The following is a 15,593-nucleotide window of genomic DNA, read 5'->3' as shown; positions in this document are numbered from 1 at the left end:
TTTTACTAGGAGCCTTGGTTCTACTGCACTAAGACTAAAGAGGCAGAAATGTTGTAAAGTACACACAGGTCAGTGTTTTGCAAGCACCGCACCAGTACTGAAGTGTAACTGACTCCAGTGGTACCCTGCAAGGCTCATTCAGAGCACGCTGTTGAAATATCAGGCATGGCAAGGTCAGTTGGCGGCCCTGTGGGGTGATTGCCAGTGCTCCAGCTGTTCAGTACCATAATAAAGGTGCATTAAACCTGTGGTTGTGAATGACCCTGCCCATTATTCCAAATCAGCTGGTAGCAGCCGAGTAGGTCAGTGAAACTTGAAACTGTCCAGTCCTGCCACAGTTGAGAATAACAATGATGTGGCTTCCGGTGAAGATGACTTAAATTACACTTGATTCTAAGGCGTTTTTCCCCTGATTGAATTATGCTTGTAACATTGGTTTTCTTTAGCAGTCATATGAACACCCTATAGAATAGCATGTGAGTGTGTGTGTGTGTGTGTGTGTGAGAGAGAGGAGAATTTCTTAACTGCTTGCTGGTTTTTTTTGGTCTCTACTGGGCTTTCCTGTTGTTCTAAGCATATTGATCTTGGACTCAAAACGTTACAGCACCTTCTAATTATTTTGTGGGCTGGCTTTTCCCACAATACTTTCTCTCTTTCTACTGGACAAGAGCAAGTTGGGATGGTGGGTGGGAGTATGGGGCTACATTTTTTTTAACTTTGCTGTTGGGAATGAATATTCACTGAAGGTTGCTGTAGGGCCCAAGAATGCTTTGATATGCCAGGATCCAGAGGGATAGCGTTTCCATTATAGTGGGAGCATTGTTTTTAATTCAGTGGTTTCGTGTGTCCCAGAAGAAGAATGCAGAGTCTTGGAGGGGGCTTTTGGAGTAGAGGGAAGGCAGGGTGATGGCCTCCCACATCGTAAGTTAATTTTCAATTAGAAAAGCGTTAAATCGCTGTCATTAATGGTTTAAAAGAGAAAAATAGCAGAAGAATCCAATAGACCTAAAATGATGCAGAAAAGTTATTTGGTATCAGGCAGATCAGAATGGCAAAGATGATGGCCTCAATTTTGGAATTGACTAATTTTTTGCAGGTGCCTCAAGTAGGGCCCCCAAAAATAGCTCTCATACATTGAAAGGCCTCTCACTTCTGATTAGGGATGTGAAAGCTTAACGGGTGATACTGGTTCTGGTTAACCAGTGGGGGCTGGAGCAGACTGCTCCAGCCCCAGGTCCCCACCGTGGACGGGGCGCTCTAGCTTGGCTAAAGCAGCCTCTGTCTGAGGTGGGGGGGGAGGCACTCCAACCTGGCTGTGGTGGGCATGGGGGACCCCCCCACCCACTCCCACTTTAATTGGTTAACAGAATTTTACACCCCCACTTCCGATAGCAAATGCACAGTACTTTGTGAGGCTGACCCCTTTACAGTGTCTCCAGCTGGGTACCAAAAACAGAGGCACCCAAAATCACTAAGTAGTGTTGAAAATGTTGGCCAGGGGCTTAGTATAAAAATCTCACTTGCTTATGGTTTGTGATGTCTTTAGTTCGTCTGTTCCGGCATCCTTCACTCTGGTGGCTGCCAGTACTTGGATCCTCTTACTGATAACCTAGCCCTGTCAGGAAAATCCTGGTGGTGTCTGAGGGTGCCTAGACTTCGGCTTTTGGGCAATGCACTGACACCTTAGTGGTTCTGTGATCTCTTCTAATGTTGCTGCTGCCGGGTGTATCTGAGCATGGCTTGGTTGGGCGCACCCCCCAGGTTGTGGAATGTGCTGGGATGTGTCCGGACATACTTGTTTCATCACTGAGTGTTATTGGGGCCATAAGGAGAGCACAGCAGGTGGAGCAGAAACGCATGCTAAATGTAATCCAGGGATTTGGGTAGGGTGTGTTTCAAAGTGGTGGTGGTGGTGGTGGTGTTTCTAGAAACTGTCCTGGTGTGAGTAATAAAGTGGGCAGGACTGAAGTGGAGTCATTCTCTTAAACAGTTAACAAGCTTCCTCATTTCTCCAGTTTGTCTCTGTGACGGTGCGTTGGGGTCCCCCGTCTCCTGCACCCCAAAATGGCACGAACAGACTCCACCAGCCAGTAGAATGGAGGTAGCTTATTGCTTCTCCAGGATACAGCACAGCACAGATGTAATCTGGTTACAAGAACTGGGCCTAAGAGGCTTCAGTGCCCCCCTTGAGATGGGGGAGTCCCAGCCCCCTCCCCAGCTCCTTCTCCCCTGCTTTCCAGACAGGAACTCACTCACTCTCCTCCAGCCCTGCCCCCAGCCAGGGCAGCATCCACCTTCCTTTGTTTCTCCCCATGGGGGGTGGCTGGTCAGACAGGTTTGGAGCCACCTTTGCATAATGACTCCCCCCTTCCCTGCTGGGTCTTGCTACAGACAGCAGAGGTCGCCACAGCCCTAGCAAGGTCGCCACAGCCCTAGCAAGTTACCCCCACTACGCCAGTCTCCAGCAGAGTGTATCAAGTATTCCTCTTTTGTTCCTTTTCCCTCCACTTGAATAGCAGTTGTGAAGACTGGCTAGTGCATGAGTGTTGCGTGGTATGTGTGATCTGAGCTCTTTAAAATGCATTACCTCACATCGCTCTATTTGGAGATGTTCCCATGATTCTTTAACTTCCTACTGGCACTCTCACCCCTTGTACTACTTTGACTTAGTCCAGGGGTGGGGAATCTTTTTTGGGTCCAGGGCCACTGACCCACAGAAAAATCAGTCGGGGGGCCGCACACAAGTGAGACGCAATAAACAACCCTCGCTCACGTGGCCCCCAACTGAGAAGGAGAAAGATGCTCCTCACGTTCCTCTCACGCACCAGAGCCAGGCCAGTAGATTTTTACTGTGCTCCAGCCCTGCAGGGTGGAGTGTCAGAGTGGGGTCCCCAATGCTGGGGGGGAGGGGAGAAGGGAGCAGAGCGGAGCCCTGAGCCTCAGGGACTGGATCCAGGCAAGCCGGGGATCACATCCAGCCCACCCGGGCCTTAGGTTCCCCACCCCTGACTTAGTCCAAGATCCTATTGCAGCAATCAGCCAGAAGGTGTAGATTAGCCATTTTTGAACATCTTCTGTCATGCACAACCCTTCCACTCCTTTTACAATGGCAGGAGAAGACCTTGACTGCTCTTACCTTTTAGAGCGGGGAGGGAATCAGAAGTGGAAGCCCCCACGACTTCATGGGACAAAGCAATAGGAAACCTACTGTTGGGAACAGCTCATCACTAGCAGGGGATAGGCTGGATGCAAACAAACCGGACTCTTCTATCTTGGATTCCTAGGGGCCAGGACTGAAAATGAGTTTTTACTAGTGGTGCTCATAGCCCTTTCTGGAGGTGAGGGAGCTGTTGTAGCTACAGCTGAGGCGCAGCAGCAATTAGATGGGGTGTTGCACTACAACTACACCCACCTGCCATTTGTGAGCTCAGAGCCATCGCAGGCATATTTTAAATCATTACATCTCTTTGTTTCAAAGAATACTCGGTGTGGGGTTTATTCCCAGCCGTTTACTCACCAGAGAAGGGCAAATCAAAAGGGGAAAGAAGAGACCCAAATGTGCTCTCAGCCCTTCAGGGAAATCACCTGTCTTGTGCTGGTTTGGGGCACACAACTTTGTTGCCAAGTGTAAATACTTGTTGTAAGAAACATTCAACCTCTGCTGCTACAAGAGGGCTGGGCGGCAGCTGTGGGGCTTGGCTTTGTGTTTCTCCCCCGCCTTCGTCTTTCTCTCCCCCACCTTCATCTTGCTCTGTCATGTTAGAGCACTGGCTTCAGGGACCTGGGAGCAGGGAAAGATGTTAGATCTTCCAGCCCTGCTAGGAATGGATGGGGTAAAAGAAAAGCAGCCAGGGAGTGGGAATTTTATCATCCTGATCACGCCTCTTTCCCATCTGCTGACTTGAGCAATACTGATTATTTCTGCTGCTGTCTTAGCTCTACTGCTTTCCTGCCTGCCTCGGATCAGGCTCCAGCACTTGACAAAGAATGGGCAGTTTTAGGCAGTTTTAGGCCTCTGCTGCTCAGAATCCCTCTGTTTTGCTGCTGTTACACTTCAAAATTGTATGCAGAAAATGGGAAGAGCAGAAAACACGAAGCATCTGTAAGGCTTCTGTTTAGCCAGCCCTGGCTAGATCTCTGGGCATCAGAGAAGGCCTCCTGGGTGCCACGTTTCATTCTGCCTGTGTCCCATATTTCATAGTGGACAGGCAAGAGCCAGCACCCATTCCATCTTTGGTCAGAGATGCATCTTTGACTTCTCTTTCTCGACAGGGATTGTCGTCATGCCCATTCTGTGTCAGGCTTTGGTTGATCTGATGTAGGTGCCTCTGAATGCCAGTGGCCAGGGTCCTTGCAGATCAGTTCAGCCAAGCCAGAGCTTAAAGGGATCATGTGTGAACACGCTGCCATCTCCCCATCTTCTCCAGAAGTAAGAATACCTTACTCTGACCAAGACAGTGCTACTCTCCCCCCTGTGGCTTCTGAGGGGGGAGAAGCTGCATCCTTGCTAGACTTTGCAAAGTCCCTCAAGCTAAACTGGCAGGAAAGACAATTTGATGCTTATAAATTGAGTTTCTCCCAGCTTCTTCCTGGCTCTCATCTCTTCTCTAACTCTCCTGTTCAAGAATCTGCAGCAGCCTTTTTCCCTTGAGTCTATCGCGGGAAGATTTAGGGGCCTGGAGTTAGTGTGTGTCTTCTCTGTGTGCAGCCTGACTTGTTTCCTTTAATGGGAAGGAGTTTATCTTTACAGTATATTGCCCTTCCCTTGTCTTCCATTAAGGAAGCCCCCCAGTTTAATTAGAGTCATTAGGAGGCAGCCTCCCTCTCATTCTTCCCAACCAGCAGGAACACCTGGAGAATTCCTTGAATGTTAAAAGGAGGATTACATTAATCTGTGAGTGAGGAAAACACCACAAGGATTCTGGCACTGAGAACTGTGTATTTTACACGGCATGCAATTCCTTCCTGAATACAAACGGAGTGTACCTCCTTGGGGCTGTTGCAGCCTCTTGGGCAGAAGGTCTGAGTGGGTGGATGAATGGGTAGGCGGGAGACTACGTAGTGTTAGTCACATCTGTTGTGAATACATTTAATAATAAGGGAGGTGATTCTACTTCTAGTGATGATGCAGGCACGTGCGAAGTCTCTGCATTGTCACGGGTTGCGCAAGAGGGCTGGTTGGCTGTAATGAGGGAAATACAATCATCTGTTCCGGTTGGTCAGCCTGGCTGATGGAAATACTCATCTCGCTCCACTAGTGCAGAGACCCGGGTTGCCCAACCTTGAGTCGTGCTAGTGAGGAATGTCTTTGTCTCTGTCTTTCTTCCTAGTTGAGTAGCTGCCCCATGGAGACGTGCTGGGGTTCTAAGCTGTGATTTTGCAAAAATCCCCCTCCCCCTGAGCAAAAAAAGGCAACCCCCCCTTTGTTTGGTGCCTGCACAGACACCCCAGCCTGGGTTGGTGGGTAGAATGTTTTTCTGGTAAATGACTTGGCTCTGTTTGGAGCATGACAGGCCTTCCTAAGTGTGTGTTCTCACCAGCTGTCAGTATCCCAGGCAAGGTGATTCCACCTTCACTAACTGTTTTGCTTTTCTCTGATTAGGGAGAAAGATTAAAAAGACTTGGACTTTTCAGCTTAGAAAAGAGGAAACTAAGGGGGAATATGACAGAGGTCTATAAAATTATTACTGGTGTGGGAAAAGTTATTTGCTTATTCCCACAATATAAGAACTAGGGGTCACCAAATGAAATGAGTAGGCAGCAGGTTCAAAATAAACAAAAACAAGTTTTTCCTTCACCCAGCGCATAGTCAGCCTGTGGAAATCCTTGCCAGAGGATGTTGTGAGGACCAGGACTTTAGCAGGGTTCAAAAAAGAGCTAGAGAGATTCATGGAGGTTAGGTCCATCCATGGCTATTAGCCAGGATGGGTAGGAATTGTCCTTAGCCTCTGTTTGTCTGGAAATGGATGACAGGAGTGGAATCACATGTTGATTACCTGTTGTGTTCCCTCCCTCTGGGGCATCTGGTCTTGGCTACTGTCGGCAGACAGGACACTGGGCTAGGTGGACCTTTGGTCTGACCCAGTGTGGCTGTTCTTATGTTCTCTGTGAGAGTGGAAGCGAAGGAAGGAAGGAAAAGCTTGAGTGCATTTAGATGATAGTTGCTCAGAGTAGCCTGCACACGCTTGGTGAGGCTGGATAGTCTGGAGAGATTTTTCCTTCACGAGCTGGACCAACGTGACTTACAGGTACGCAGGAATCTCACTTGGCAAGTGTAATTCAGTTGAGTCAACAGGGTGGACAACAGAAACCCAAGCTGCTCCCCACCCAGCATTCGGAATGTCTTTTGGGTTAAATGCAGCTCCCTCGTCTGACTGGTGTCTGTGGCCTTCTTCTGAGCACTGCTACTAGTTGAACCTAGCTACTAGTTACTGAAGTCAGGACCAAGTGTGGCTCCCTCTTTGAAGGAGATTCAGCTCTTGCTTCTAATACTTCCCTGCTGTTGATCATGGTTCTCCTCTGACCACACTCCTTTAATACTGTGGTGGGCAGCCTGTGGCCCACCAGGCATTGTGTGTGTTGTTGCCCATGCGCAGGGTTTCCAGATGCCACTGACTTCCATCCATGGAATTTTTTCCCTACCAGTATTACTGAAGTGACGTGCACTAAAGCAAGGGCACACAAAGTGAGGTGCAGGCTGATGGCACACAACATTGAGCGTGAGAGCCGTGTGCTCCCTCTGCAGCCAATCAAAGCGTGCTACGGTTCAGTCGGCATCCCCTGCAAATTCTAGGTACGCAAGTGCAGTTAGCAAAACTGCCCTGTCCCGGGAGGCCATCTTGGTTACAACAGCCTTGCAGCCCACTTCCTGGCCTAGGTTTTCCATCTCAGCTTCAGTACCCATGTTCCTGATCCACAGTTCTGCAGGCTGATACTAAACCATTTGACTGATGAAGTATCCAGTTTCCTTTCCTCTTAGCCCTTTTCCTGAGGGTTGGGGGTTCTTTGGAATTCTGAAGGGCCTTTTGGTTGAACCTCTTTGGTCCAGCAACATCCATGGTCCGGCATGGTTTTAATTAGCTGGATGTTCACTTTATGGGGGTGGTCGGGTTTTTCGCAGTCCCATTAAAATTTGTTTACAGCAACTGGTCCTAGCCCTCGGCATTCTGTGCTGCTGCTTAGCTCTGATTTACCCCAGTTGTCTCCAAAGAGCCCAGTAAGCAGTGGAAGCATTGGCAATGCTGCTAGCCAATATTGACTGCTCGTGGTTGGCAAACTCTGATTCGGCACCAGTCAGGTCCCAAGGATGCTGGATTAGAGAGGTTCAACCTGTGCCGTAACAATTATTTGTTCTGCAAGTCTTGCATGGCAGCCCCCCAATCTCTGCTAAACAACCCAGAGCAGAATTCCCTCTGGAGCCTAAGACTGCCAGATCATCCTAAAGCAACGGCTCGCAAAAGGATTTGGTGTGGCCCTCCCTTTCTTTTGTCTGAAGGCAGAGCGGAGAGCAGCAGCTGATGGCTCAGTGCCCAGTTCTGAAGGCGGCTCTGTGCCAGTAGCAGCTCAGAAGTAAGGTGGCTTGGCAAAGAGAAAAGTGACAATCGTGAACATCACTTTCCCCAGCAGACTCGGTGCCCCATTGCCACGCGTATTCTGCACTGCTGAGGGCCAGCACCCCACCTCCTGGTGAGCAGGGCTCCCTCTGTCACCTTTATCTCTGTCTCAGCCACCTGGAGCTGCCAGCCAGAGCTTTTTAAAAAACAAAAAACCCCCACAAACTGCAGCCAGGCCTCCCTCTCCCTATTCCTGTGCCTGCCTCCCTTTGCAGGCCCCACCCCTTAGTGTGAGAACCACAGATCTAAAGAACTCACTGTAACCCTTGACTCCCTTGGCTGCCAAAGCGAGGTATGTTGCCTCCTCAGCATTTTGCACTGCCATTGGCTCTTGGGATCAGAATGGCAGTGGGAGGAAGATGTTGCTTATGTTTGGACTGCTGGGTAGTATGTTATTTTAGGTGGATTTAATTAGGGATGTTAGATATCGTGTAATTGAATAGTCGTGTAACCATGTGAAATCTTAGTGGTTACACAACTATTCGATAATCCCTAGGGGCAGAACTCCCAGCCCCACTCGTGGGGAGGCCCCTCCACCCCATTGCTGTATCAGAGGTAGCAGCACAGGTTGGCAGGACGGAGCTGGTCCGCCAGGGGAGTCAGGTTAAAAACCAGCTCCCGGCACAGACTAGCTGCCTGCTGCCCTGCGCTGCTACCTCTGATATGCGTGGTGGTGGCAGCCCCTATCTGAGGAGGTTCCAAGCTCCCCACAGGCAGAAGCTGGTCGGTGGTAGCAGCCCCTGTCCACGGGGGGCCCAGGCTTGCCATGGACAGAGGCTGTTTTGTGACAGCCTCCCCTATTCCCCCTGCCACGAGTATTGATTCCAGCCTGCCCCCTTCACCTTCCACACAGCTGCCTCTCTATCTGAGAGGATACAGAGGCAGCAAAGGGGGAGTGCATGTGGTCGACAAGATTAACTGATAAGTGTAGGCTTCTCGGTTAACTGTGTAGTCAACTACACGTTGACTTCCCTAGTTTAATATGCTTTTTGCAAAACTTTCTGTCTGGACTAGGTGACCAGATAGTGTGAAAAATCAGGACAGGGAGTGGGGGGGGGGAAGGGGGAAGGGAGAGTAGGCGGTAGTAAGCACCTGCCTATCTAAGACACAGCTCCGTATATTGGGACTGCCCCTATAAATCTGGTCACCCTGGCCTGGACAAGCAAATGGGAGCTTTATCTTTTCCAGCTCACTCAAACCCCTCACCTTTTCACATGGGCTCCACACACACCTTGGTGAACGGATTTTGGATTTGCTGTAGCTTCATAGAGATCTGGGTGTCCTTTGCTTAGAAGATAGGATTGGCTTTTTTTAACCCCTACAGCCATGCTTGTTGCTTAATCCCCCAGTCAGTGTGGTAAAGGACTGGGTCTAGGGATTAGCACAAGGTTGTATCTCGAAGCCTCTGTTTTATGCCCAGTGACTCTGATTTTCTGGGTAGTCTTCAGTAAGTCATTTATTTACTCTGCTATGCCTCAGTTTCCCATCTGCAAGATGAAGACGATATCTCAAAACAGCGTTGTGCAGCTTGTTAAGAACGCTAAGATCCTTTTGAATGAAAGAAATGATAGCAGCACAAAATATTTCTGTGCCTTTTAAGGCAAAGTATGCTAGGGAGGCCCCCCTCCCCCCCAAGGAAGTGGAAGAACATCATACCTGAATGGCTTTTTGTTTCAATTGCAAATCTGACCAATGATGGAACCTTCAGTGAACCTAGTACTCTACAGAACAGCCGCCCCTGTTCCTCAAAGGGAAGGTAGAGGGTTTTGTGCCAGGGTGGATTGATTTAAATCAAGTTACCAAGAAAGCTAAGGCTGACTGTGCTTAGAGTGCACTTTATTTTGGCGTAAGCCCCACTGAACTCACTGGCACTTGTGTTTTTTGAGAACACAGGTATAGAACAGAGGTCTCTTGGAAAAGCTGAGGTATGCTGAAGCAAAATAGGTGGTAGACTTATGGGATGGCCATCATGTGTCAAAATAAGGGGCATGTATTATGTAATATAAAGTAAGAAAATGACACTCAGTGGCCACTCTAGTTTTTGCTTCCTGCACCTTTCTGTATTGTATACTCGAGTGAGATTCTAAACCTAGTTAATCAATTAAACAAGCCATAAGGATTAGCCAAGCTAAACTTTTTTTTTCTAGCAACATACAACACCACAACCAACTTGGGAATTTACTTTACAGATCACCCTTATACTAAAAGGCGTAGAGAGAGTCTTGAAGAATGTTGCATTGCAAAGTGAATTCTTTAAGTTGACCCGCTCAGCCCTATCCACATCTTTATCCACATCATTTTCTCCCAATAAGCAATTTTCCTTACGATGTTTCATTCTTGCAAGTTGGCCCTGCCTCATCTTCTTGCACTGCTTACACTGGACACATTTTCCTTTTGGACACAGGGAACAAATTTCTTCAAAATATTCCCAGAAAGGATCTCTCTTAGGCCCAGAAGCCAAGACAGATTTTCTGTGGCAAAAGTGGGGGGAGGGAATCTAGGGAGCTCTCTGTGTGCAGAATAAAGTCTTTCCTTTTCTTTTCCAGTCTGCTCCAATGTTCCTTTCTATGCAACCTCCCTCCTTTCCTATAGAGTCTCTCTGTCTTTAGACAATGTCTTAACTACAGTAAAACTCTGATGGTCCGGCACCATCAGGAACCCGGAAGTACTCCGGGCAGCCGGACCATTGGAGCTGCTCTGCTCCCAACTTCCCGGATTCAGCCGCTGCTAAAACTGACCAGCAGCTGAATCCGGGAAGCCGGAGGCAGATCAGCTGGAGTGCTGCTGGGTAGGTACCGTAGCGCTGCCCCTTGGGGCTGCGGGACCAACCTGGCAGCACCCCAGCTGTCCCTGATTCAGCCGCTGCTGAAACTGACTAGCGGCTGACTCCCTGCCCCGGGTTTCCTGGAGTCAGCCGTTGGTCAGTTTCAACAGCAGCTGAATCAGGACGCCTGGGAACCGAGCAGCTGGGGCTCTGCTGGGTTGGTCCCTGCAGCGCCGCACCACGGTGCTGCGGGGACCAACCAGACAGCACCCCAGCTGCTCTGCCCCAGGCGTTCCCAAGATCCCTGGATCCCAAAGGTGCTGGATTATTGGAAGTTTACTGTAACTCCTCTGCCAAGGTCCAGCGCCACCTAAGCACAGAGCAAAACCAACCCCATCCAGCTTGTCTGTCTTTGCACATGCTACTTTTTAGCCTGCTGAGAAACAGAAATTGAAAACCCCGGACTTTCAAGAGGCAAGAGCTAGTGTTAGGCTGGACAGACTAGAGCCATTCATTCATTTTTTTGAGAATGTAAATGTATGTGCAGCATTTTTGCAATGAGATTTAATTGTAACTGTTTTTAAATGAGAAAATTAGTATTGATTTATTTGAATTGGATATTAAAAAAAAAAAAAAAAAAAACCTCCAGGCTTTTTTAAAATTATTTTTAAATTAAGTTTTATCCAGCTGGTTTGTGTATCTTTTTTTCCTCTGTGTAAAGAAGAGCTAAAAACATATACATATTGATAACAAGCAGACTAGCAGGAAAGGCCTGGCCTTCTCCAGCCAAATAAGGGGGACTCTTTAGGATCTATGATGTGGATTGGGAGCACTCAGTACCCTGCATTCCCTAGTCCTGTCTCCCGCCTGCCTGTAGAGTTTGTTTTACTTGGATATTCATTTTAAAAGCTGCTCGGTTTTATCAACTGAATGAAAAGCACATCCCTTTGTCAGACTTCACTCCTAATGGCGTTGCCCTCCTAGTTCGCTAGTACACAAGAGACCTGCAGAAACTTGCTTTTTTAAAAAAAATTTTTTGGAAGTGCAAAAGAAATTCTTAAAAAAAAAAAAAAAAAAAAAACCTTCCAGCTCCCCTGAACGTTAGAAACATGCACAAGCTCAGTGTCTCACCCTCTCCTTTTCACGCTTTTTTTTTTTTCAAAATCCTCTGATCATCAGTGACCCTTTATATTTTAATATTTCCTTGTACAGGAAACCCCCCGAGTTGCGACCCCCTACACACACTTACAACTATTTTTTTTAAGTCCGGAAGGGGCCAACCCCCCCACCGACTTACATCCTTGGCCTGCATTTACGACAGTACATGGCATCTATTGTCAATGAGGGTTCGAGTTGTGATGCCCCCGACTTGTGACGCTTCCCTGGGATCCAGTCGCGTCGCAAGTCAGGGGTCGCCTGTATCCTGCCCCAAGGAGCATGTTTGTACAGGGCCTTGCATGCTTACGCAGCTCTAAATATTTATTAAAATGAAACCCATTTGTAGCCATCAAAGGACTATTAGTATTTTTCTGTTATGCAACTTCCTTTTTCCATACTGTGCTGCTTAATATAGAGGGACTGGGATTTTACTGATGGTCAGTGTAGCCCACACACCTAGTGTGGCTTACTGTCCCATGGAGTGGCACTTAGACCACTTATACCGAGAGATAAGAACAAGGGAACTCTACAGCCTAAGCTGAGAGCGGAAGAGGCTCCTACACTAAGCTCGAGATCCCAGGTTCAAATCCGCCCAGTGGCGGTTACATGAGCAAAGTTTTCTTTGTAACAAAATAATAGTGTTAAAAGAGTACTAGGCTATGCAAGTGACTGCACAGCTGTAGCTCTGCTCTGGAGGTAACGCCTTTTCTGGTGCAACATGAAACGTCATGCACCCTTTAAAATTTGGCATCTAAACAACATGAGAGGAGAGAAACTGCTACCTGGGCTCAACCACCAGGTGAAATTCTTTCTCGTCTTCTCTCGGTGGCCTCCGTGCTGCTGAGCTGCCTCTTTGCTTTACTCAGGAGAACCCATGTGCCAAAGTGAAGTTGGGAGCAGCATTATGTCCTGCTTAGCTATGTAAACAAAACGTGGTTAACTCTCTCCCCCCTCCCCGCCCTACCCAAACAGCTGACTTAAAACAGTTGATTGTTCTTTCTGAAGCTGCATTGTGGCTTCTCCAGGGCGAGGAAAGTGCAGCCTGTTGGGTGATCTGCAGCCAAGAGATGCTGCTGGCGCATTAGAAGCTGGTTGTCTCATGGGACCCCGGCGCAGCATTCCTAGGCGGTGGCGTGCTGCTCCTGTACGCCGAGCTCCTTGCATTGCATGCACAAGGCGCTCCTTGCATCCCTCGTATTCCCCCACTGGCTCCATTTGTTGCCACCCTCCCACCCCCTTCTATTTCAGGGGCTCAGTGTGACCTACACCCTCCTCCTCACTTCCGGGGCTCCTCTTCTCCCCAACTACGAGGGCCCCTCATTCTCCCCCCCCCCCATGAAAGGAACTCCTGTATGCCCCTGTGCTAAGAGTAGGAGCGCTTCTCCTCCCTGTGCAGAGAGGAGTTATTTGCATGGTCAACATGTTGGGCAAAGGGGCAGAGAGGAACTAGAGGTATTAGGCTGGGAGGCGTTGGCAAATGCCATCAACCAGCTCCTTGATCAAAAGACCATTGGGCTTAAAGCTGTGGCTCCGCTAGCCAGATGTTAGTGGTTCTGTGTAGGGATGTAAGCAGCTAGTTAGCGATCTGATAATCATAAGATTATCAGATAGTCCACTAGTCCCTTGACTCATCGATCCCTCCCCCCCATTGCTGCCTCTGTCAGAGGCAGCAGTGAGGGAGCAGGAGCCAGTGCTAGGGATGAGGCGGGTGGCTTAAAAGCTGTTTCTCCCCCCCCCCCCCCCCAGCACTGTCTCTGCGGGGGACAGGGGAGACGGGGGTAGTGGGGTCCAGATACAAGCCAGGAATCAGCTAATTCCCAGCTCGCACCCAGTCCTAGGAAGCTGTGCCTCGGCTTTTTAAATGTATTAAGAGTCTGGTGTGCAGCTAGGGGGTGGAGACCCCATGCAAGCCGGGAATCAGCTGTCCCGGCTAGCATTGAGGTCCCCCCCCCCCCCCCCCCCCGCGCTTCAGCCTTTTAAATGTATTAAGAGCCTACTGGCTCTTAGTATGTTTAAAAGGCAGAGCCACAGTGGGGTGAGCTCTCAGGGCTAGGAGCTAACCCCACTGCGGCTACCCCGTTTATCGACTTAATTACAGAAATTCCATCAACTAGTCGATTAAACTAAATTTAACATCCCTAGTTCTGTCGTCCCTGTCCCCGCCATCAACGGGGAGGCCATTGACAGGCCATTGTAGCGAATCAATTCAGACTCGCAGGAGCATGCAGAGGCTTTCACTGCGCAGACAAGCTCAGCCAGAACAGTACACCCATGAGAAATTCTTGGTCGAAGCACTGACTCTGACCACTTTAAGGAACCACATCTTTGTGGTGTTTCCCTCGCAGTTGTCTCAAGCTGCTCGGGCCACTAACAGCCACTGAGGTTCGGCGCTTGTAAGAGGTGCAGGATCGGACAGGGAAGGGTGACAACACCCTAAACCTTGTGATGCTGGAGCAAGCTGCTTTTGGGGCCTCCCTCATTCTGGAGAGGAAAAGCTCGATCAGGACTTCAAGGGAACGGCCCCTTTGCATGACTGACATGTCCCTTGTTCACTGTGTCTCTGCAGCTGGTCAGCGAAAAGGTCGGTGGAGCGGAAGGGACCAAGCTGGACGATGACTTCAAAGAAATGGAAAAGGTGAGTAGGGGAACAGATGGCTCCGCGTTCCTCTCCATGCGTTTCAGAGCCGGCTGCTGACTCTGTTGGGTCTCCCTCTCCCTGCAGAAAGTGGATGTTACCAGCAAGGCAGTCACAGAAGTATTAACCAGAACTATAGAATACCTGCAGCCCAACCCAGGTAAGCACCCACAGCCAACGCAGCACAGCCAGCGTCCTGCTGCTCCTCCCACTGCACCAGGGGAGGGAGGCCTTGATCACAGAGAAGGGAAAGCTCCCAGAGGCCTGTTTGGTTTTGCTTTGGGATGGCCCCTTGGCAGTGCATTGCTGGGTTATAAGCATTGCTGCCCTCTAGTGGAAATTCGCTGGCCCAGCTTGTGTGACAGCCACCTCCTTCCCTTCCATGTTCAGGTGGCATTTCTGCTTCTAGCTCCTCCCTGCTTTGGGGTTCACATGAACCTGAATTGAAATGTTGATGCCACCCTGTGTATCTCGACTGTTACCACAAGCGCTTGGCAGTTGTGACTCCATCCACCCTCTAGTTTGTTTCACTCGTTCAAGGGCAGTCCACATCCTTGTGATATTTTCTTTGAGCCCAGAAAATCCAGTTGACTGTCGAATAGTTGCCCATGGCCTTTGGGTTCAGGATTTAGCAGGTGGATGCGACTGACTCTGGGGTGTTTAGGAATGGAGTTGTCTTTTGTGAGGTGGGAGAGACGTTTCACTGGCATTCCCTGACTGCTTTCCTGCTCAAATCTAGTCAGTCTCATTGAGTCTAGCAACTAGGGATTAACTAGAACAACAGGAGGGCTGAGGAATTCCTCTTTAGACCTAGTTGGCAAGTGCTGAACTATTTTCTGCTTGCTCCCTTGAAGGGGGCTTTTTTTTAGAGCTAGCAATATTGCTGGGAGACTAAGACAATAAAGTTTCTTGGCAAGGGAAGTAATTTAAAAAACAAAGCTGGCAAATGGTCGCTTGCTTGCTGGCAAGTCCACAGATTGCAAACACAGATGTGGCTTTCTCTTGTGCCAGCTTCCAGAGCCAAGTTAACGATGCTCAACACGATGTCAAAGATCCGAGGCCAGGTGAAAAACCCTGGCTATCCACAGTCGGAAGGGCTCCTGGGGGAGAGCATGATCCGATACGGGAAGGAACTGGGCGACGAATCCAATTTTGGTAAGTGCTCCATTGGGCCGGTCAGCGCTTAAGTGGGCTGATGGGAAGTAAATTCCTGTTACTGGGTTTCCTTAATTTTTACTGTAAATTGCTGACCAGATTATGAGTCAAGTGAAGGGAAAAAAGGAAACTGACTCGTTAACATGCTGATAGGGAAACGATAGCTCAGTAGGGCCATGAGTGGGATTCTGGGTTGGCAAAAGCGCCTTTTAAAGCAATGGTGTGTGCAAACTGAGCTCCGACATGCCTTGTTAGACCCTTAACCCTG

The 15,593-nt window shown here is 49.1% G+C and overlaps 1 protein-coding gene across 7 annotated transcripts in view; it reads left to right on the top strand.

The window, feature by feature from the left end:
- The window catches only part of SH3GL1 (SH3 domain containing GRB2 like 1, endophilin A2), a 51,355-nt gene that overhangs the window by 22,765 nt on the left and 12,997 nt on the right, over nt 1-15,593 (top strand). For all 7 annotated transcript variants that reach the window (XM_075903035.1, XM_075903034.1, XM_075903029.1 and 4 more), the window contains 3 exons: nt 14,102-14,170; nt 14,258-14,330; nt 15,182-15,325. In XM_075903035.1, coding sequence (XP_075759150.1) covers nt 14,102-14,170; nt 14,258-14,330; nt 15,182-15,325 — 286 coding nt within the window. The remainder of the gene's footprint in view (nt 1-14,101; nt 14,171-14,257; nt 14,331-15,181; nt 15,326-15,593) is intronic.

The sequence above is a fragment of the Pelodiscus sinensis genome, chromosome 19 (assembly GCF_049634645.1).
Source record: "Pelodiscus sinensis isolate JC-2024 chromosome 19, ASM4963464v1, whole genome shotgun sequence".
In the NCBI taxonomy this organism is placed as follows: Eukaryota; Metazoa; Chordata; order Testudines; family Trionychidae; genus Pelodiscus; species Pelodiscus sinensis.
This window is presented reverse-complemented; position numbering and strand designations above follow the sequence as displayed.